This window comes from Emys orbicularis, chromosome 6, assembly GCF_028017835.1.
Source record: "Emys orbicularis isolate rEmyOrb1 chromosome 6, rEmyOrb1.hap1, whole genome shotgun sequence".
Classification (NCBI taxonomy): Eukaryota; Metazoa; Chordata; order Testudines; family Emydidae; genus Emys; species Emys orbicularis.
Genome location: NC_088688.1, coordinates 37,090,551 through 37,114,858, shown reverse-complemented (window position 1 = coordinate 37,114,858; position 24,308 = coordinate 37,090,551). Strand labels below are relative to the sequence as shown.

Genomic DNA, 24,308 nt, shown 5'->3' with positions numbered 1-24,308 from the left:
GCGGAGGTATGGCCAGGCAGTTCTGCGCGCTGCCCCATCTGTAGGTGTTGCCCCCACAGCTCCCATTGGCCATGGTTCCCGGTCAATGGGAGCTGCGGAGCTGGCACCTGGGGTGAGGGCAGGGCACGGAGCCTCCTGATTGCCCCTATGCCTAGGAGGCAGAGGGGGACATGCCGCTGCTTCCAGAAGCGACGCAGATCCAAGACAGGCAGGGAACCTGCCTTAACCCCGCTGCGCTGCCTACCGGACTTTTAACAGCCCTGTCAGCGGTGCTAACTGGAGCCGCCAGAGTCCCTTTCTGAACAAGCGTTCCAGTCAAAAACCAGACAGCTGGCAATTCTAATTATGGACAAGGCTTAAAAAGGGGGCTGTCCCCTCCAAAACAGCATGTATGGTCATCCTACCTAGATCCTTTAGAATGGTGCAGCCTATTTACATGGCATAGCTGGCCCATTCAGTAAACCCAGCAGAGGAAAGGGAGAGACATAGCCCCTTCTTCTCTCCTCTCCTTTTGAGGTCTTCTGCATCTCTGAGAATGCACTAAACGAACAGTCCCTCCTGAAGAAGGGGCACCTGTGCTGTGGTGTCTAATACAAATTAGCCATTTTGTATTAGCAAGGTGTGTTTTTACACATCTTTTGGTCTGACTAAGCTCCAGTACTGTCTTTTTCATTTGGCCTTTCTGACACACTTCCTGGACACAGACTCTGTTACCTCTTCACGGAACTGGGGCCTTGCAATCTAACTGCCCTACGCCTGTGCTGACCTCCCTGGGCACTCCAGTAGCTTAAACACACTCTCTCCCAGAGCTCCAGGCTTGTGGGCACTCTGGTTTACAGTTTACCTCTTTAGGGATATATGATAATTTAAGCACATAACACACAGGTTTGTAAAGGTTTCCAACACAATTACTCTTTAGTTTAGAAAGCTCAAGAGAGAGCTGTATCTAGGTTAAAAACAGTAAAACACCAATATGCTATCCCTCCCTCAGTTTTACTTTTGAGAGTTCTTTGGGATTTTGTCAGAGTCCTCTAGGGTATCCAGGATCCTCCTCCTTCTCCTCCTGCATAATCTTGCTATCCACTTTGGTCTCTTCTCCCTTTCTCTAAAATGTCTGGTGAGAGTGTCCTCCTTTTTATAAAGTGACAGTCCTTTCCGTCATGTGACCCATGATCAGCCTTGTCAGGTGTTCAAAGTCCCCAACCAAGTGATCCCCTGCCTGGTTACTAACCCACCTTTCAGAACCAGTTTTCTTGATTTGGCCACCTTCTTTGTCCATAGGTGCTTCCTTTTGACTAGAAAACTATCCAGGTTTAACGACCCATTATAAGCCGTCTGCCACCACCTCTTAGAACTTCATCCCAAAATTGAAGTGTAAAAAGACAGCAGAGAAGGTAGACTAGCCAGTCATACAATCAAACAAAATTTGTAGTTTGATAAGCGAGTCCATAATCTCACACAGAATTAATAAATTTTACATAGACAGATTTCCCAGAATGTGACACAAGGACTGTATATTTTCAAATATGAATTGATTCCCCAAGTATGGACCATAAATTATTTGTGATCCATAGATCCCTTTCTGGTGGTTTGAAAATGCAACATTTTGAGAAACAAGGTCCAGATTTTCCTCTGTGCCAAGTTGCTGTTTGCAGCAGCGACAGGGAATCATCAGTGAGCTTGTTAAAGCTCCCTGAATCTCATAGAGTATATGCAGGATAATATAGATTATTAGTAGAACTGCTCAAAAATTGTCCGATTAAACAGTTTTGTCAAAAAAGCCAGTTCATTGACCCCCAAATTTCTCCAAAAGTGAGTTGGGCTTGAAAAACCTTTGCGAAATTCTGGTGGAAACCTGCCTGGTTCCCTGCCAGCTGAGCTGGCATGCTTCCAGGAAGCCCTGCCATGTACACTTCCCCCAGGCCAGGGGGAACATTTCTAGGGTCCGTGATTCTAGTTCAGCCAGCCGTGCAGACCACTCTGGGGCCATAAACTCTGTCTTCCAGAATCTGTGGCTCTCAGGCAGCCCTGCCATCCAGGGCTTCCAGTCCCCCTGTCATGTAGCCAGGAGACTGAAAGCCCTGCAGGTAACTAGGGCTTGGCTCCCAGCTCCATAGCAGAGAGCCTGGAAGCCCTACAAATCCTGGCTCAAGCCAGAGCAATCAAGGATTCCAAGCTCACGGCCATGGACCTGGGAGCCTGAAAATCCTGGGATGGGCTCCCAAATCCCAGGGTGTGTGAGTCTGGGGCAGTCCTGCCATGAATACTGCCCTGGACTGGGGATCTCGGGGCTTCTAGACTCTTGGTCCAGCTGGCTATTCAGGCTCCCAGCTGGCTCCTGGGCAGGCCTCATGACAGGGCTGCCCCAGAGCCACAGACCCTGGCAGCTGCTGAGTGAAATTGACATTCTTGCCAGTTTAACTGACAAGAATGTCAGTTTCACTCACCAGCTGGTGGGTCTGTGGGAGGAAATGTCTTTACAGAAACACCATGTGTCTGTGTTTCCGAAACAATTTTTTTTATTATTTTGGATTTCTAGTTTGCAGGAAATTTCAAAATATCAAGATTTCTCACAAACTGGAAATCCCACATTTCAGCCAGCTCCAGCTAGTAGTAACTTATATAAGCTGAGGATAGCTGTAGCACAGTATGGAGATCTGGCTGTTTTCTGGCCCCCTTACGCTGCTCTGAACACAAAGGTTATCTGGACCTAGGTAGTTGGGAGGGTAGGTGGGTCTATGAGAGATTCTTGTCTTTGGCAATAGTCTATAGAATGAAAAAATTGAAAATTACTGAAATATATTTGTATATTTCATGCATTTTTTCTTACTGTTACATTTTATATATCTGGATGATTTCCCCTCACCTATCTAAAAACTGGGGGTTGGGGGAAAGATCATCAGTTGGTGTAAATCAGTGTAACTCCACTGAAATCAATGTTGAGGATCTGCCTGTAGGATTTTTCTTAGAAACTGCATGAAAATCTTTCTGTATGCTTCTTCAGGGAAGAGATCAGGCCTGTTAGAATATTGTGAAAGAACTGAAATTTGCTTTAAGACAGACTGAGACAGTATTTGTCAAGATTTAAACTTGACGCATGGAGGAGCAGGTTGAGCTGTTTTGTGGTTTTGTTTTATGACGTGTGTCAGTTGCATACCTGTCATCCAAAACAAACCACTCCCTAGTCTGGCCCTTTCACAACTGCTAAAAGGATGATTACTAATTGATATTTAGAGTGTCATCTCAAGCTTTAATAGTCTCAAGGATAACTTCCTGAGGCAGTATAACAAGGAAATGTAACAAAAGTAGTGGTTGACTCATTGTCCAGCATACATGAACCGTGTGACTAATACAATTATTTCAGCTTTAAAGTGTAGATTTCTTACCTATCACATTTAATAATAATAATAATTAATAATAATTCTATGTATTTAGCTCCTACCACTGTAAGTGTCCATGTTTCCAGACAAAAGCAATTAATAAAAACATAATAATTACCATTCTTTCAAAAATAAACATAAAAAGAAAGTAAGGATGAGGTGTGCTGCCTTTTTTTAGGTTAAAAAAAAGTACAGGCTTTTCATGTTTGCACAGCACCCAGCAGAAAGGGGTCCTAATCCCAATTAGGGTCTTTGGGATACCATAATATAAATATTTTTAAATACACCTCTACCTTGATATAACGCTCTCCTTGGGAGCCAAAAATTTTTACCGCATTATAGGTGAAACCGCGTTATATTGAACTTGCTTTGATCCACTGGAGTGCGCAGCCCCGCCCCCCCGGAGCACTGCTTTACCGCGTTATATCCGAATTCATGTTATATCGGGTCGCGTTATATCAAGGTAGAGGTGTAATAATAAAAATCAAAAATGCTAAAGGCAACATAGAACATAGAAACTTTTATGATAACCGTAAATAACACACAACTTACTCAAAGTTAAGGATCTGTTGGAGTTATTTTGCTCAAAATAAACTGTAGCCATGCAGTTCTGCAATTTTACAGTCCCCAGACCAAATTATTATTTTTTATTTCACTAGTATCAGAGGTGTGCATGGAACTTTACAGAGCATATAGGAAGGTGCAGTACCTGCCCTGAAGATCAGAGTCTATGGGCCTGATCTGGCTAACCATTGCTCATATGAATGTTCTATCTGGGGATAGTCTGAGGGGAAAGGCGGCGGGGGGGGGGGGAGGAGGAAAGGGTTTATGGGACAGAGTGTGTGTGGAATGGCCATTCTCCACAAAATCTAAGAGGGTTGAAAGGTCAAATAGACAATGCGGAAAAGAATGACATGGGAGAAAAGCAGAGGAAGAAATATAACACAGGAGAGAAAAGAAGAAAGGTAGATGGGGGAAAAAATCCAATCAGACAGGAAGCACTGCCTTAGCCCTGATCCTGCAACTTTTTCAATGTGGGGCATCCCCAGCTGGAGCCCTCGCCCCTGTGCCTCAGCCCTGACCACCCCCCGCCAAACCAGAGCCCCCTCCTGACTCTGTTCACTTCAGCGGAGCTCAGGTTTGGCACACGAGTCCACCATGTGGAACAAATTGCAGGATCAGGGTCTCAGGAGAGCTGATAGACATCACTTGACCTAAAGCAGGGAATTTTTAAAAGTTAAATAAATGTTTTAACTAAAAGACAGGTACTAAAGGTCAGCTGTTGGTTCCAATATATTTTAATAGGTTGGTATGGAGCTCCTGCACTTATGAAATTGCCCTGCCACTAAATCTCTGCCTTTACATGCCTTTACATGCCACTTCACAGTTGCAGTTTCTCACCATTACAGGTCAGTCTGTCTTCTGGCTGATGCATCTCAGCCCTTACCTCCTCCCCCAGTCTGTTCCTCCCCATGCTTGTCTTGCCTCATTTTGACTGACGAGATTTCACGTTTTCTGAGGAGCAATTCACCAGACCACCATCTACTATTTGACCCTCTCAATCTGTAATCCAGGCTTGCTGACCGAGCCTTTTATTTTTAACTCCTTCCCTGGTTAAATGGAGGAAGATAGTAAGCGCTAAAAGTTCAGACCAGAAGTCACAGGATTCCCCTTATCCTTTCTAGGACAGAAAACTCTTCTTTTTGGTGTGACAGAAGAGTAAGAATCCAAGCTTGATACAATTCCCAGGTTGACAGGCTATGCAAATGTCCGAGTTCTGAGCCTTCAGTGAATTCTGCAGAAGTGCACAGGTTATCTAGCTCTAGCTCACCCATTAATGCAAATACATTCCAGCGTCAAGAACAAGTATTGGGAGGCTGCTGCTACCCCTGCTGCTGCTCCTGTGGGATAAGGAAGCCCCATAGCCCCTCTGGAAGGAAAATGGGGCCCTTGTACTCCAGCTGGGGACAAGACTCAGGTGAGGCCCCCTATGTCCTGGCATGTCTATGGCCCAGATTGCTTTAATCCTGCTCTACCTTCAAATGGTCTCTGCTGGCATCACTTGGTTTCATTTAGAGTATAATATCCCAGGAACGAGTAGACCAGTGGTTCGCAACCCACGGGCCACTTGCGGCCCAATCAGCATACAGCTGCAGCCCATGTGACATCCTCAGGGCCATACAGGTACTATATATATTGTGTGGATGCAGACCACATAACTAATAGAGAGCTGCATATGCGACCCACAATGGTGAATAGGTTGAGAACCACTGCAGTAGACTAATATATCTGTTTTTCTGTTTCCAACTGGAATTGCCACCAGGAATACACAGATACCTTTTTATCCTGTTGTTGTCTTCCAAGGATACTCAAACACTACTGTTTCAAAACAATTTTATTAAAACAAATATATTTCCTGAAAATCTTCCTGTGGTGGACCTCCCAGTTAGAAATTTTCAATTAGGTCATTATAGTTCCAACTGGTAACAAGATTTTGAAAAAGAACAACAGATCTTTTGGTTCTTAGAGCTACTGGTCCCCTGTAGAAACCATCAGGAATCAGTTTGAAGGATTCTAATGGAGTTTACTGGAATTTCCAGTAAGTTTGTACTGGAATTCGGCAAGTGGCTAAGCGATACATTCATGTGGAGGTTTTAACTCTTAGGAAAACAAGAAGCCAAAACTGAATAGTACTCACTAACAATTAAAAATATAAAAATTAGAGCTACACATTTTATAAGGATATATTTAATGTTGTTTTCCTCCTAACATTTAGAATAATATTTAACAGTTGGTCTCTTCAGGGGAAATCCTGATGGGTGGCAACTTTAATTTCCCTTGATCCCCCTATTTGTATTACACAGTGTTTTAGACAGTAAACAGGAGTGTGTGACTGTTCCAACCATCCTCTTTTTGCCCAAGAGGGCCTTGTTTTCCAGACTGCTAAATTAATTTTTTCCACTTTGAAAATCTGTCACTACTCAAATTACACCGAATCAGCCACAGAAGCATTCTTCTCAGAATCATGAGTTTAAAGTTATGTTACAACTTGGGAGGGGACTGAGCTCTAAGACACATCCTAGAATCTGAAAAAGTTGTTTTCTGTATGCTGCAAGAAACAAAATCCTTAGTAACACCAAAGCTATTGGGTTGAAGGATGGGCTCCACTCTGAGATGCCTTACCCAAGGTGTTTTCAGCTCAGAATTGTCTCAACTAGAGCCGGAAAGATTATTGATTGGTGGCGTGTGTGGGGGGGTATGTTTTAAATAAAAATGCTCTTTTTCAAAGTTCAAAACTTTAGTGAGATGGAAGCAAATTTTTTAAAATCCACATGTAAAACATTTTGTTGTTAGAACTTCAAAAACACTTCATACAATTTTCTTGATATAATTTTACATTTTGAGCAGGATTGGTTGGTTGAGATTGGTCACAAGTCAAATAATATTCATTTTCTTTCCTGTATGTATCTGCTCCGTGTAATCAGGAGAGTTAGCAGAAGCCATTTTGACTCTTTTGCAGAGGGATTGGCACTGGTGGTAGCAGTATGTGCCTCAGTATGTGATGAAGAATTGCCTAATTTTCCATAGACAATTTTAAGAGGCCAGTGATCCCACTGACAGTCCCCATACTGCATAAGAGCGTGCTCCACCAAAGATGCCAGTGGATGTACAAGTTGCTTCCTGTAAAAAGTCAGAAGAGAAGGCAGCACTAAGTAGATATGAAGAGAAACTGTATGGAGACAGAGGACCATTTGGCCTTGTGAGTTCCTTGGTAATTTCAAATAGTTGATATGAGCATCTTGGGTTGCCTCCTATCCTGGTTTTACCTGGACAGTCCGGTTTTGGGCTTCTGTGTCCAGGTGACATTTAGGGTTGCTAAGTGCCCATTTTTCAACCAGAAAATCCAGTTGAAAAGGGGACCTTGCAGTGTCCGGTCAGCTGTACTGACTAGACACCAAAAGCCCAGTTACCGGGAGGTGAAGATGATCCAGTGAGCAACAGGGGGAGGAGGAGAGAGGAGCAGGCGACAGGGGCAGGCCCTTGGGGGAAAGAGGAGGAGCAGGGGCATGGCCTTAGGGGAAGAGGCAGAGAAGGGGCATGGCTTGGTGCAAGAGGCAGCGAAGGGGGCGGGGCCTCATGGGAAGAGGTGGAGCAGGGGCGGGGCCTTGGGGGGGAAGAGGCAGAGCAGAGGGAGGGGCCTCAGGGTCTGGTTACCAGCAATTAGAAAGGTGGCAGCAACCCTATAAGCATCCCTACTCTGAAATTCTGAGGTACCCCTTCACTAGATTAATAGATCATTTGGATATGTTGTGGATGCTCTACTGGGTGCTTTTCCAGATGTTTTTGGCTACAGTGAAGTATGGCTTTCCCAATAGTCTACTTTATTAATATGGGTATTTGCATAACTGATTTTTGGTGAACTGATAAATACTTTATATCACAAAAGGACTTTCATAACAGGTGATAGAATACATCCTACCAGTCATAGTGACTTAGCTCCAAATCCTGACCCCAGGTTATAGCCCAGACTGTTTGGCACACAGGAAGCCACCATAGATCTGGACTGCACATGAGAGATGTGTACCCCCTGCGCAGACTCCACAAATAATGCGCCCGCTTCCATGCAGCAGAACTGCTCTGTGCAGCTGAGGAGTGGGGGCAGAATTTGCCCCATAATAAACAAAGAAACAGAGGACTTATTGAGGTCAAATTGTAAAGCTGCCCCAAGGAAGCACAGAGATGTATATGTAACAAATGTCTTATGACTATTTTCTCCAGGCAATAATTGCAAAGAGCCCTATTTCTCAGTGTTGTACTCCTGAAGCTATATCCTTATGTTTACTAGAATTAATTGAAGAGGAGTCCTCAGAGGGCTGGATCTGCTGACTTTTAGAGTTGCTTTGCACCACCAAAGTGCAGATATGAAATGTTGGTAGAGAAATGCCTTTTTTCAATTAAGCTAATTGTGCAGTTCAAGTAGGTCCTCATTTAATACATGCTTTGCTCCATGTTCATCTGTGTAATTATGGCCTTTATCTGTAATACAATTGCCAGAGCAGTTCCGCAAGCACTGCACATGGGAAATGTTTCAATGTTCTGCTCCTGCTGTTATCCTTGAAACTAGTACAATTTCTTCTCAAAGCGATGGGGATGTTTTAACATCTTCAGCTGGTGCCTCTGGTACAATTTAATGTAATGTGTCGGGGGAATCCTTATGATCATCACACACTGACAGAAATCTAGTCCTGGTCCTTAAGATATAGATCTATGGCTGCATAAGGTCACTAAACAGCACCATCATTTGTTCTTTATTAGACTGGAATGTTGGAGAAAATCCTGGAATGGAGAAAAGGAGAGTTCAAAGTGGAACCATCACAGGGTTTGTCAGAAATTTGCTGCAGCTGTGCTCCTCTTCACAGATGCATGTTCCAAATCTAACCACCAGCCTTTTGTGTCGCTCAAGATCAAGGGGATTTTCTCAGCAGCTTCCAAAGTGGCCTATATCTCTAAATTTGACAACAATATGACCTGTGACCATACCTTAGAGAGAATCTTCAGCTTCACAACTTTAATGAATGGCTGTAGTTAAGTGTTCTCACGACAAAATAAATATTAAATTCATGATTATATTTGTTTCAGCTGTGAGAAGGATGACTAAGAAGACAGGGTTGTTTTTCCCCAACATTGAATCAGTTTTAATATCGTTTACAGTAGATGATGGTGTTGAGTAAAAGTTCAAAGTCATTTGATATCTTGGAGCATTTTGGTTAAAAGTTATAAGTACTTACATTTTAATCTAAGGAAAGAAATCTATAACTTGAACCTAAGATGATTAGTTCATAATGCCAACTACAGAAACTGAAAATCTTGGCCTAGATACTCTGCTGCACCAACTGCAACAGAACCTCAGAGTTACGAACACCTCAGGAATGGTGTTTGTTCATAACTCTGAACAAAATGCTATGGTGGTTCTTTCAAAAGTTTACAACTGAACATTGACTTAATACAGCTTTGAAACTTTACTATACAGAAGAAGAAAACGTTGCTTTCCCTTTATTTTCTTAGTAGTTTATATTTATCACAGTACTGTACTGTATTTTGCCCTTTTTTTGGTCTCTGCTGCTGCCAGATTGCGTACTTCCAGTTCCAAATGAGTTGTGTGTTTGACTGATCAGTTCATAACTCTGGTGTTCATAACTCTGAGGTTCTACTGTGTATTTGTGATACAGCAAAGGTGATTTTCAAGGAGTGGGTTAGGGCTCCCTGATTCTTTGAGTGGATCTCACCTGGCCCTGGCCTCAGCATAGCTCAGAGCAGCCTGGGTACCTCTCTTGCTAATCCCAGCTGGCTAAGGGACTGTACACCCACTGAGCATAACTGGAGGGCATTACCCTCCAGCCATGCCCTTTCCCGTTGTGGCACATCCAAAACACACTCCTACATTGCAGCGGCTAACTACATTGGTTCTGTGCCAGGTGAGAGCTCCTTCATGCTGAATGGAATTCTTTGCTGGCCAGATCCAACTGCTTTCTAGCCCCTTTGCACTGCTCAGATGGTAGAAAGTAGCTAGAATGTAACCAAGAATCTGGCCCTTATCTTTGGCTTCAGCTGTGTTTGTCAAAATTGTCTAAAAGAGAAAACTGAAAAGATTAATGTAATAAATACTTGAGCCATAGAAGAAAAATCTTGTATTGTTTTTCATGATCTAGAAATGAGATAAAGTGACCACATATCTAAAAAGCACAACCACCCCTTAAACAAATTAGACATTATCTCTGTTGACAAAATTATTATTGTACAATAAATTTTCCCATTTAAACTTTTAAACAGCAAGCTTCTGAATGAAACAAGAGTAAATGAGGACATAGCTATCTCTGGAGTTGTATTAGGAGCTTTCTCACAGTTAATTCTTTTGTAAACACGAATATCTAAGACATCCTTTTTAAAAACATGGCTGTGCAATGCCAAATGATTATGGCTAATCTTTGTTCTTTTTGTAAGCATTTGGTTTGTTTTCTCTACACATGTAGTTGGAAGTTAGAAGGAGGGGGTGATGGGAACGGTTTATGTTAGTCTATTGACGTAAAAAAGAAAATTTGCTGCTGCTGCTTCCCCCTTTTTTTTTTTTTTTTTTTAAGAACACTTGCCCAGCAGCATGCAAACTTTCAAGTTAATTGGTGCTAAGTAATCTTTAAAACCCCATAGTAGGGGATAATAATTTACAGGAAGAAATTATAAAATGTTCATGTCTGTTTCTTTATATTTTGAGAAACCAATAAAAAAAACCCCATACTATAAAACAGTTAAACAGAGACTCACCTGCATAGCCTGGACAACCCAGCTCCAGTTTGTAGAAGTCAAATAATCTCAATCCCTTTTTGCTAGTTCTTGTGACATAAAAGGGTGGCTGCAGAGCCGGTTGGAATTGGTGCCTGGGTAATAGCCTCAGTTAAGGGCATTCCTTGAGTGGCACAGTGCTGCTGCAGTTCCCTCACAGACACTGCTGTAAGTTGTTCTGGGAGCGTTCCAGGGAAGAGGGGACATGGTCAGAGCACCAAAGCATCTGGCTGTTTTTGTCTGTAAAAATGGCTCTTAGGAACTGTTTTAGCTGAGCATAAATGCAGTTCTCTGCCTACAATAAACTACCCTGGAACCAAACACCAGGTACCTCCAGAATCAGTGTGTGAAAGGTGGTTCCCCCTTCCAGCTGTGTCACAATTATTTTACTCTCCCTTCTGTGTATTACTTACCTAGAAAAAAATTTCCTTCCAGATTTGACCTTTTCTTTTTGGCAAACATTGATATGCTCCCCCTCCCCAACCCCTACACACCCTTTACTGAATGAAGATGAAACTGATCTGGCTGTGTTCAACTCATGAAGTACTTTCTCATTACAAAAGAACTTTGTTTGTGTACCCATACCATTTGACTGATTTTTAGATCAGCTCTGGGGAAAGTGTTTGGTAATTAACTACCACTCTAGAGCCAAAGCAGGGAACAGAGACCTTTTTGTGGGCCTGCCAAAAATTAGTGGCTAATGTTTTGCTTATTTTTATTTTTAATTTCTTGGTGATAGAATGGTAGATTTTAAAAAATTAGAACCTATAGGATCAAAGGGGTAACCGTGTTAGTCTGGATCTGTAAAAGCAGCAAAGAGTCCTGTGGCACCTTATAGACTAACAGACGAATAGGAGCATGAGCTTTCGTGGGTGAACCGAAGAAGTGTGTATTCACCCACGAAAGCTCATGCTCCTATTCGTCTGTTAGTCTATAAGGTGCCACAGGACTCTTTGCTGCTTTTATAGAACCTATAGGATATGTCTTGTCAGATTTTGTAACAATTTAAAGATGGGTCAAATTTAGGGCCTCAAAACCTTTACAGTGTATTTCTGAAAAACTGTCTTCTGGTTGCATTGCACTTGAGGATTCTAGGAACAAAAGTGGGGTGCTTGTTTTACATATTAGCATGTGAATACCGGTATTATTTTTGTCTCGTTGAAGTTCCATAGTGAAGTCAACGAGTTTAAGGCCAGAAGGGACCACCAGATCATCAAGTATGATCTCCTGTAAATCACAGGCCACCAACACCACCCAGTAGGACACACTAAACCCAACAACCAAAATTAAACCAAAGTATTACAGACTACAGGAGACTAAACTAATTATGTGCCAGTGGCACAGAATAGGAAGGACCAAAGTGCACCAGTGCTCATGGCCCCCATAATGGAAGGGAAATGATTAAGTGAGATATACTCAGATAATCCTGGCAAGTGACCCACACTCATACACTGCAGAGGAAGATGAAAATTCCCTAAGGTCACTGCTAATCTGAGCTGGGGGAAAATTCCTTCCGAACCCCACAAAAGGTCATCAGTTAGACCCTGAGCATGTGAGCAAGAACCAGCCAGCCAAGCATATGAGAGGGAGGGAGGGAGAGGGAGAGAGAATGCATGGTGCCAGCTCAGCGCATTGGCCTTCCCTGTCCAATATCCCGTCTCCAGCCATGGCCATGTTGGTGCCCAAGGGGCCAATCCAACTTCCATTTAAGTCACTGGAGATTGGATTGGGCTTCAAGATCTGAAAGAGCTCAATCTTGTAAGTCATGTTAGTAGTCCTTACTCATACAAGTAGTTCCATTAGAGTTATGTCTAGTCTGCCTCTTCTATACACTCCCTACACATCGAGCCCCAGAACCATGGAAGATTCTCATAAAGTCCAATATACGGAGTCCCTTGTCATGGAGTGTGCAATGACAGAGATGATGGCATTTAATTAGTGAATGGAGGGACTCCTGCTTGTTAAAGTCTTTTGGGAGGACAGATAGATAAAATTATACACATCTACAATAATGTTAGTAGTAATTTAAAAAAAAATAGCTGGATGGGGCAGGAAGAGGGATATGCGTTTAAAACAAATAGATGGTGAACTAGAGCTTTTACTTTATTTACTAAAATCTGACAACCTTAAACTTTATTTTATTCTGCTCCCATAAGCTCCACCTTTCTATAATGTCAGATTTCAGAAAAATTGTTACCTTGTGAAGAAAAATATGAATTTCCCAATTTCTGAATTTCAAGGAATGTTGAAAGACAGCCTGAAGTCTCGCTAGACATCAAAATGTTATCTCCTTCTCATATTGATTCACTTAACCTCATTTCTGTATATGATTAATTCTCAATGGAATCTCTGTTAAACTTATCTCTACCTGGTCAATATACTGTATAACCATATTGTGAATCAAATAGCTTTTCGTTTATACTTTTTTAATACTTGTCTTAAAGAAATCTATACTCTGAGACCAAAAACACATCTTTTAAAAGAATTAGTAGCACTTAGAACTACAATATGTAAGTGCAATTTTGGTAGCTAGTGAACTGTGATGTCTGCTGTGTTGCACGATGTCACAGATTCTTCTTTGATGCATAAACAGTCAGGAAAGTCCTGATTCCAAACGCCAGGGGATATTTTTACATTGGATAGCATTTATAGTAAGTATCACATGTGAAGGGCATTTTACAGTTTTGTGGGGATGATTTTGCTGAATATTTGTTAGTGCTCTTTGAAGTGACAGACTAGCCATAAGGAAAGCTGGTATTGCAGTTTTCTTAAAAGAATTCTACCTATGCTATTTTAGTATTAGGTTGTTCCAAATGAGAATGGGAATTATGCAAAAGTGTGTAGTGGCTTTGAAACATGGATAAGCATGCACAGTTTTGAAGGAACACAAGCTCATTTGGCATGTACTATGTAATATTAAGAAGAAATGAACCCAGTTTCCCAGACGTCAAAAAATAATTCATTAAACTACTGTGGTACTAGCCAGTGCTGAATGGTTTAATATTATTTAAGTTTTTTGTTGACATTTTGAAGATTACATTTAATCTCATCTGGGACAAATTCATGAAGACATTTTAGGAGGGAAGAGCAAACCCATTGAGCTTCCTTTTCTCTTTCTTGAAATTGCATTCTTATGCCACTGATTCCAGGAACAAGTATGCCAGCTTTTCAAACTTGGGTACCTAACATATGCTCCCAAGTGCACAGTTCTCAAGTCAGAGCACCTCACTATACTACTGCTCTCAGCAGTGTCAGTTCTGCCTGTTGAAAAATGCAACTGCTGTAGGAGAAATCATAGACAGGCTTTACAGATGACATCTTCACCCTAGAAATATTATAATTATTTTTCCTGATTATCGTGAGCTTACCCACAATCAGTGCATGCAGGCTCTCATGTGATTGGTCATTTTGTGAGTGGGGGGAGTGCATGGCCCTTTTTGCTCCTCTTCTGGGTCCACTTCTACATGTTGTACAACAGCATGCTGCAATATGAAGCTTAGTATGTTAGAAAAGACAAACATCTTAATAATTTAGAAAAAACAAAAATCTTTCCAACCTGATATTGGGTTTCCAGGGTAAACTTCTGGAGAGCTTTCAGCAGCCCTATCTCCCTGCCCCCCAAAGCAAATTGTGTGATGCACTGTACATACGTGCGCACACACACAGGTTTGGTTTAGAGTAAATATTATTGCAATATTTGAAAAATCCTTTTGCTGCTACATCCTTGGCTAGACATAATTATACTTAGCCCTTATCTGGAATTACATCTTCAGAGGGCTTTATTAATCGATTAATTCTGGACATCCCTATGGGCTAGGTAAGAAACTATTATTGCCCCCACCCCTGGGAATCTGAGGCAGAGAGGCTAGCACACCTAGGGTCCAGACATCAAAGTGTGACAGATAATCATTCAGTGAAGAAATATGCCATTGAGACAAACTTCTGCTGGGGGAGAAACGGGCAGAGCGCTGTGGCCAGAGCCAGCTCCCCGCCAGTTGAGTTGTGGCGCTCAGACACTGCTGCGTGCAGTGACCTGCCACCTGCTCAGAACCCAGAGCCTCAAGGTTACGAGTCTCTAATCTTGTCGCTGCATCTCCCCAGGCCGTGGAGAAGCCGTGTGTTGTCCTGCTCGCGGTTACATAAGCGCCCATCGCCCGGAGGGCGGCGGTGGGGATTTGTGGCGCGCGCTATGCTCCTGCCCAGGGCAGGTGGCGGTGACATGTGGGGGAGAAGCCGAGAGGGCTCCGGCCCTACGTGTTTGCTCCTTAAGCCGTAAACGGAGCTCAGCGGAGGCGACTGCGAGAGCTCCACGCCGGGTTTTCTGCCGCTCCCCCCTCCGTACACACACACAACACACGCGGCTGCCCGACTCCGGCTGGCGGGGAGCAGCAGAGCAGCGCTCTCGCTCGCCTGCTGCTCCTCTGATGCCACACAGGGAAACCTGGAACATCACAGGGGGCTTTAAAATACCCCCTGGTAGAGGGGTTCCCTGAGAGCAGCAGCTCCGGACTCCGCTTCTCGCCGCTGCGGGAGGAGGAGCTGGGAACACAGGAAACGTGGTGGCCGCACACACGGCAGCAGCCGCGCTGATTCATTTCTGCTCGGAGCCTTCACGGGGGGGGAGGGGAGGCGAGGCGAGGCGGCGCTGCCTGTCTCCAGCCTGGGGAAGGCAAAGCTCCCTGCATCAGCCGTCCCGGAGGAGAGACGAGACGAGCCGCGGGCACCAGGCGCTGCTGCCTCCCGCCAGCATCATGCAGTCTAGGGTCCGCATGCGAGACTGAGCCCACAGCAAACGAGCCTTCCGAGTGTCTCCGCAGATTTTGGTTTCGACCATTGACTTTAAGGCGGAAAGAAGGAGGCTGGAGACTCTGTTACCCAGACAGTTCCTTTGTGGGTCCAGCTGGAGTCTGAAGCCTGCCCTCCCTCAGTGCCCTGCGTTAGCAATATGAAGGAGCAGCACTCATGTGTGGGCACTGGGCATCTGAGCATGGCTGGGTATGGCAGGATGGACCCTTTGGAGCTTGCTGTTAGCCCTGTGAAGCGCTTGAGAACTGAGTACTCCTTTCCCTATCTCTTCGCAGAGGAGGCCTACCAAAAACTGGCCAGCGAGACCCTGGAGGAGCTGGACTGGTGCCTGGACCAGCTTGAGACCCTGCAAACCAGGCACTCCGTCAGTGAAATGGCCTCGAACAAGGTAGGACCCATCGGACTCCCTTGTCCCCTATTTCTCCTCCTCACTTGCTACCAAAGCTGGAAATCCAGTGGATAGTTTTTAGCCAGGTACAAAATGCATCAAACTATATACAGGGTCCCCTTCCATGGGCCACACTGGAGTTTAGCCATGCAACTCCCAGTAAAAAACTTTAATGCAGCTCTGAGCTTCTTTTTAACGTGCATTAAGCTGTTTAATTAAAAAAAACCTGAATGTTTGTAAATGAAGGAGCTGTTATCCTTAACTAAAATGTTCACGGGTTTGTTGACCCTGACATCTAATATTACTGCATATGAGTGGCTCACCCAAGGATCGTAGTGCAAAGTTCTGTTTCTGATGGGGTGTGTACATGCATAGAGGAGGGATGCTGAAAACAAATAGTTTTGAGACTTTGGTATATAGTTAAAGGGGCATTCTCTGAATACTATTAACAAAACAAACAAAAAAAGATGCAGTGGACTAAGAAACGAAAATAGCTGTATTGGGCTTGAAATATGAATCTGAAGGATTGCTCCTGTAGTTTGTGCAGATTCCTTTGGCTGTAAATTTCAAGGCACATTTTGAAAGTGGTGAAACATTAGGTGTTGGAAGGTTAAACTATTTCTCTATTTCTGTTTGAGTTTAAAATAAGAGATATTATATTTGATTGCTGACCATTGCAATCTTTTCTGTTATTCATTCTTGACACACACATTCTGTTATGAGCCAAGAAAATGGTATATTTCAATATCAGAAGTTAATTGTCTACAATGGAGAGGTACAAGGTTGTAAGCAATCTTGTGCCAGAGAGTAAACGTCTGAAAAGGTGATAATAAAGATAACACTCTATTCAATATGATTGTATTTTAAGTGGTACAGACCCCATTTTAGCTGTAAATATTGATGCTAATATGTGGCATAATATTGTTTATTACTAATGTTTGGAAGGAAAAAGAGCATATATTTTCAAATTTTCTGCAGAGAATAAGCCTTCCAGATAGCCCATTTCACCATCCTACTTTCCTCTGTGCCCTCAAGGCCACAGACTGAATATTCAGCTAATATTTATAGTGTTCATTTTAATGGGCTTTACCTGACATTACTGAGAATTTATTTTACATCTGTAATAAGCAGAACTTGCTACAAGGTACTTTGGGAGGTGTATGTTTTCCCCACATTTGTAATCACTCTAGAAAAAGGGGGGGTTAATTGTAACAAAGTACACTTCTTTCCTCTATTCCGCCTATGCAAACAGCTGATTAACCTTTTAATAAACTTTTATTATTTTGAATGAGTTTAATTTTTTTCAGAAAATCAAGAAAAACAAATAAGGTCTTCCTTAATGTAATCTCTGTCTTTTATTTTACCTTTCTGCTTTCTTGTTTTGACTGCCATTCCCAACTTTGTCACTAGTTTTCATCAATTGCCTTTTATTTAACCGGATACTCTTCTGTGGCTGTGTATAAGATGTCAAGCATTTCAACTTTTATGCTGCTCTAGCACCATAATATATCCAGTAAATTTCTCAGTGACCGTTTATACTTCTCCTGTCTCCACAGTCTCTCTGGTTCTGGTCAGCTGGTTATTTCTGCTGCTTTTATGATTCAAAAGTAAAACTGACAGTAAGAAACAGAAGCACAAAAGAGAAATGGTGTAAAGCTCAACATTTCCAAAACTTTAAAAACAGTTTTGTACCAAATTGTTTAGTAACAATTCAAGCAGGATCTGATCCTGAGATACTGAGCTCCTACATTTGGGACTTGCAGATATTCATCACTTCAGAACTGGTCCTTATTTTTTTATTGTAAATCAAGAGATAGTGGGTCTGTTCCAGCTCGTATTGAAGTCAGTGGCAAAACTCCCATTTTTAAAAAGGGAGCAGGATCAGTGCCTCAGTTAGGGCTTGATCCTGCATTTCTTGCCAATCCAATCCAAGTTATTGGATATGTATAATGTGGAAAGAATGCAGGCTTAGATAATTAATTTGCAAAAGGAAATGTACATAAATATTATCCAGTTTGTAATTATAATATTGAAGGCTTTTACAGATCTTATTAAATACATTTAAAAACACTTGTCCAATCACTTTAGGACAATGACCCCACAGCAAGTTAACATTGGAAGACTTCTATAGGGTTAAGATGTCTATCTAATCTGTTGATCCATCAACTTGCTTGTTTATGATACTTATATGGCCCTCGCTTTAGTAGTACCTGAGAAACTCTCTAGTATTTAAAAAAAAGAAATAGCAAGTTATATTTTATTGAATCCAGTCCTAAACCAAGAAAGATACAGTGCCTTTTATGAACACAGGAGACAAGACTTTAAAAAAAATAAGATTTAACCAGTTACAAATCAATATAAAAATTGCTAGTTCAGTCAAATATATTAATAACCTTGACTTTAAAAAGATTGGTAATTATTTTTGAAAACATAACAAATTCTGATTGACTTTAGTCTGAGAAAATCTATAGCTTCTTTCTTCACCCTGCACGACTGCAGGTCTTATCCCGGCCCCTTTCCCCACTTGTGTTTGTATTGGTTAAAGCACTTCTGATTTGCCAGAGATAACAGGATAAACATTCTTCATATGTACTTATTGAAATCAGGAGGAAAATGTGTCACGTAAAGGTCTTCTCATTTTTTCAGAAACAGGATCATGCAGGCAAGGCATTTGATATGAGATATACAGTAAGCTGGGTTATCATAGCCAATCTGAAGGTCAATCAGAATGATGCTATATCTTACGTCAGAACTGGAAATTAATATTGCAGTCACATATTGAGTAGGTTTACTTGATCCATCAACTATGGATATAGATGTCAGACACTCTCTGTTGCTAGTTACAATACAACACACTAAAATATTCAGAAACGCTCTCAGATAGTTTTATGTTGCATTAAGGTTGGCAGGCCATAAATGAAATCTCTTTTTATTTTTTGTCTATGTAAATCTATGTGTATGTTTTCAGTGTTCTTTTTTTCTTAAATCAAAAACAAATCAAATGCCATTAGTCATCTTGCGAAGAATCATTATAATAAATCAGTGAGCACATACAATAGTGGGGAAAAATCAGTAAGAAAAAGATTTCAGTTTCAAATGTCACAGGAGTTGTTATGAACAGTCATTCTAATTCTAATTATTTGTAAAAATATCTAGTATTTATACAACGTTACATTTTAAAATAATTATACTAACGTTAACTAATGCTCACGACGTCCCTGGTAGATATGTAGATAGATACTGTATCCTAATTCACGGGAAAACTGAGGCAGAGAAGTCTAGTCTGAGGTAAACAGATAGCCTTTTGTGCAATAGGGATAAGAACTCAGGAATGCCTGACCGCAGTACTAGGATCTAAGCATTAGAAAAATACAAAAATGTATAGCAAAATAAAGTGAAAGGGAACCAACAACTTATAAATCACACTAGTGTCTGAATATGTTCTTTGCCCACCATTTTTACAAGTAACATCTAAAGATCACTGTAATTGAAAAAAAAAAATAGAGATGGTGCGGGAAAGATACTTCTCTTTTTTATTTCCAATTTGTTTACTTTGTGCATTTGGCAGCACTTTCTGCATAGTCAGTTCAGTTTTACTCTTTCCCCTGTGCTATCAGTCAATTTCCCCTGTTTGTGTGAGTCTTTTAGACATAGTGGGGTGGCATAGGAACTGGCTATGCTGTCTTTGCACCAGCTAAGGACTCACTCATATCAGTGGTGCAAAAGCAGCTATATTAGAGGAAAGAATGCCTATCAGGTTACGGTAGTCTGTGCCTCGTGTGTATCAGAACTATACTATAAACTTCTTAGGCCAGGGAGCATGTCTACTGTACAGCTACTATCTTGATCTGATAGCATGGACCATTGAGCCCTTATTGAGTTCGACTGACTTCATTAAGTCTCTGCTCAAGCACAGAAGGCTCCTCTATCTGATCTCAATGCAGGATTGAGTCCTGTGTTTATACAGTTTGGCGCATGCTATTTGTACACAATAAATAGTAATCAGTTACACACAAACTCATAGCTATGGACTCAAGAAAGCAGAGTTGGTATAAATACGAGGGAGCATCTTGAGGAACCACACCACAGGGATGTAAAAGGCCCTTGGCTGGTTGGGTGGGAATTTCCACAGTGCAGGCACCGTGTAAGATAGCCATAGGTGGTGCTCCACAGGCCCCCTCTCAAGCCTGGGCATGCCAGGGGAGTGAGTGTAGCCCAGAGAGCTATGGCGATTCTGGGCAGCTCTATAGCCTGGAGCTGCCCAGTAGGCAGTTCAGCCAGGGCTGCCATAACTCAGAGCAGCTTCCTGGAATGCTTAAGTTATTTAGGGGTTGTGCCAGCCCCTGACCATGCCAGAATTGAGACGGCCCAAAAGTAGTTTCTTGGAGGAACAGCACACAATCTCACCCCTGGTCTATATGCATGGCTCTATAAATAAATCAGAGTTCAAAAGAACATCACAATCAAATAGTGAGTTTATTTCTGTAGTCAATAAGCACGTTGCCAATTCTAATGATTTTATTGTGAATTTTGAACTATTTGGTGTTTTTTCTTAAATCCTCAGCTCCTGGAGTCACGAGTGCCAGATAATCTCAGCTTTCATTTAAAAAATAAAGTATGTTTCTAGCCCACATGGTTGTGGAGAAAAGCTTGAAAACATAATCCCTAAAGGCTCAAAAACCAGAAGGCAGATAAAAAGAAATATTTTTTTATCGTCTCATGATTTCTGAGGACCAGACTTCTGATTTTTGAGCCCTTGGATTGGCAATAGTGGGTAAGGCATGCAGACTGGGTGCCCCATTCGCTGATGTGCCTTTCCATTTAATGTTTGCTAGAACTGAGGCTTTTCATATTAGGCCAACAATTTTCAAACTTGGGTGCTGAAAGTTAGGCTCCCTGATGCATATTTAGATGCGTAAATAAAAATGCATTAATTTGCAGAGGTGCCTGCTAACTTCAGAAAGCGCTATGAGTGCCGGTGCACTTTTGAAAATCCTAACTTTAAGCTAGGTACTGAGCAGGGATTTGGATGCTTAACTTACACTTTGGTACAATCATACAAGCAAATCATCTTTTAAAAAAATGTCTAGGTTATATGTGGTGGTGTTTTATTTTTATTATTGTTTACTCTTTATCCTTTTTAAAAAAGTCTTAGATTGTAAATTCTCCTGGGCAGGGACCTGTATGCATGTGTGTGTGCACGCTTGTGCAGTACCTAGCACAATGGGCCCCTGAAACTTGACTGCGGTCCAGAGGTGCTACTAATAAAGATCCAGCAAACATTTTCCACAGGACTGTACTAATTTGTAGATGAGTTAAATATAGAGGAGTGCGTATAATGAAACTAACATGCAAACATGTTTTCACTTCTGTATTTATGATTTTTGCAAAAATCTCTAGTGTATTATTTTAGTGTGTCTCTGTATCTGAATTTAAACACAGAAATGTTTCAGTGCATGTTGAAGTTTACCACAGATAATGATAAAATTCTTTGCTAGCTTTGTGATTCATCAAAAGCGGTGGGAACAAAAGTCAGTGAGGATCACTGTTAGTTACAGTATGTGGATACATTCTTGCTAACCTTGGGTTAGTGGTCCCAGACCTGTTTACTGTGAATGCACTATTTCTCCAAGAAATTTCTCTAAACATCAGAGTTAGAAAGATTTATGTTTTATTTAGTTTTACAACACAAAACAGCTACTTTTTTGATACGTCAAATAAAGTTGTAGCTGTCCAACATGTATAGCAGGTTATGTGTTGATGCGGGTATTTATATTCAAGTGACTATGCAAAAGTTCCTCTGAGTTGTTGAGTAAAAATAAAATGCAGATTCCCAAAGCAGCAATGCATCTAACCATCTCTCAGACTCAAAGATTTCTTTACTATGAGCACCAATACAAATGTTTGTGGCCATATTCAGTCACTGGAAGAATACATTTCATGGTCCTGTAATGGCCATCCATGCCCTGTACTCAGATGAAAATTTTGACCATACCACCACCCGCTGAAAAAGGATTTAAACAAAAATAAAGAGAACAGGGATTGGTTTGAACATTTCATTAAAGTGAATTGCATTTTATACACAATTTAAATGTCTTAATTGTAAACATTAAGGATAACAAGAATGAGACTTAAAGGAAAAACAGTCAGCTTGAAATCTAGTTGATTTAAAATAATGAGTTTTTTACACCTGGCACTGAGGTCCCCTGCCAATTTTTGTTATTTAATAATCACATTTTCCTATTGAGAAAAGTATTTTTCTTCTCCTTTACTGCTGTGTGAAAGACTTGTACAAATAACACGGGAAACTGACTAGCATAGGGGAAGGAGTGAAACTAAATTAACTACGCAGCAAATGCTGCCAAATGTACAAAGTAAACAAATTGGAACTAAAAAAGAGAAGTATTTTTCACCCTCTTTTTTTCCCCCCCCATCACAGTAATCGTAGATGTTACTTGTAAAAGGAGTGGGGGAAAAGATATTTGGATGCTAGTGTGATTTATAAGTTGGCGATGTTCCTTTCACTTTATTTTGCCATATATTTATGTATTTTTTAGTGGTTTGATCTTAGGACTGGGAGCCAGGAATTCCTAAGTTCTTACACCTGCTATTTACCCTCAGGCAAGCCTTTTCTGCCTCAGTTTCTCCATAAATTAGGAAAACAGTACTTACCTACCTACCTATCAGAGACATGTGCATTAGTTTAATGTCTGTATAGTGGTTTGAAAATGTAAAGCACTATATAAGTCCCAAATATTTTGTTAAGAATTAGAATTAAAATGACTGTTTAGAACAACCACTGAGTCACATGAAACCAAAATTGTTTTCCTTACTGGATTTTATTTTCATTATTGTATGAACTCATTGGCATCTTTGCTTTATCCCGTGGGAGGCACTCAGATAATATAGTGATAGTCATCTAGATGGATATAGTGCATCTTATTAGGAACAATGGCTAATGTTGTGGTATGAAAGAATGAATCACCATTGAGAAGTCAGCTTTTGTTAACTGACTGACTACTTTTTAGTCTTGTCCTTTTGAATCTCGTCTGGTTACCTTGACATAGTTTGTTACATGACCAGCATCTTGTCTTCAGGAATGATATTCCATGTGTAGAAGCTTTATATTTGATAGTATTTTTTACCAAATTTGTAAGCTCAGCCAAAGTAAAATAATATCTTCTTATGTCATGGTCATAGATTAGAGTGACCAGTTTCCAATTAGAGAAAAAGGATAATGCTGTCATATCCAATTTAAGAAGATTTCTTTATCAGTCACTCTCTTAGGTTTCAGCTATTACACATAATAAAATATGTGCTGGTAATAAAATAGTGGAAAAGGAATTTGCTAATATCATGACTGTCAATTTTGTTGCAAAACTGGTAGGTCCTCTGTTTTGCTGTTCAGCGATAAAGACAGCTGATAATCGGTTCCAAAAATTTCTGCAGCTTATTGCGTGACAGCATTCTTACATAATGTCTGGCAATGCCATTACACTTGGCTAGTTGACATGATAGTTTAATTGGCTCTTGATGTTCCTGATCTTTCTAGGAAAATCCAAGGATGTGGTTAGCTCCTTACTTGAGTATGCATGCAATTCTGACAAGAATTAGAAACTAATAAGATGTAGCTGTTCTCATGCAAAAACGTCATTGAGTGTAACATCAGGAAATACTTATTCACTGAGGGTTTCATTTTGTACAGCACAGGTGTGGGATGTTATTTGTATATGTAGGAGCTAAAAAGTGATGAACTAGAGAGGGAATGCAGGGAGGCCGACCTTGCATTGATGAGAGGATTTCTACAGGGTCACCATGCTTAGCCTTGCTTCATAGCAAGAGTAAAGCAGAAGATGAATGTGTAGCTAAGCACCCAATTTGCATGCTGGAAGAATTGTACTTAAACCAGGGGTGGGCAAACTTTTTGGCCCGAGGGCCACATCTGGGAATAGAAATTGTATGGTGGGCCATGAATGCTCACAAAATTGGGGTTGGGGTGAGGGCTCTGGTTGAGGTTGCAGGCTCTGGGATGGGTCCAGAAATGTGGAGTTTAGGGTGTGGGAGGGGGCTCCAGGTTGGGGCGGGAGAGTGGGATGCGGGGGGAGGGGTTTGAGGGCTCCGGTTGGGGGTGCGGGCTCTGGGGTGGGACTGGGGATGAGGGGTTTGGGGAGCAGGAAGGTGCTCCAGGCTGGAATCAAGGGGTTTGGAGGGCGGGAGGGAGATCAGGGCTGGGGCAGGGGATTGGAGCATGGGGGGAGGCTCAGGGATGCAGGCTCCGGGCGGCACTTACCTCAAGCGGCTCCTGGAAGTAGCAGCATGTCCCTTCTCCAGTTCCTATGCAGAGGTGCGGCCAGGTGTTTCTGCACACTTCCCTGTCCACAGGCACAGCCCCTGCA

The 24,308-nt window shown here is 41.7% G+C and overlaps 1 protein-coding gene across 2 annotated transcripts in view; it reads left to right on the top strand.

Moving 5' to 3' along the window:
• The window catches only part of PDE4D (phosphodiesterase 4D), a 650,428-nt gene that overhangs the window by 568,079 nt on the left and 58,041 nt on the right, over positions 1 to 24,308 (top strand). The window contains exons 1-2 of one of the 2 annotated variants that reach the window (XM_065406986.1): positions 15,346 to 15,713; positions 15,800 to 15,912. In XM_065406986.1, the coding sequence (XP_065263058.1) occupies positions 15,898 to 15,912 (15 nt within the window). In that variant the 5' untranslated portion in view covers positions 15,346 to 15,713; positions 15,800 to 15,897. Of the gene's footprint in view, positions 1 to 15,345; positions 15,714 to 15,799; positions 15,913 to 24,308 lie in introns of those variants that run through there. The other variant, XM_065406984.1, reaches the window with a different exon arrangement.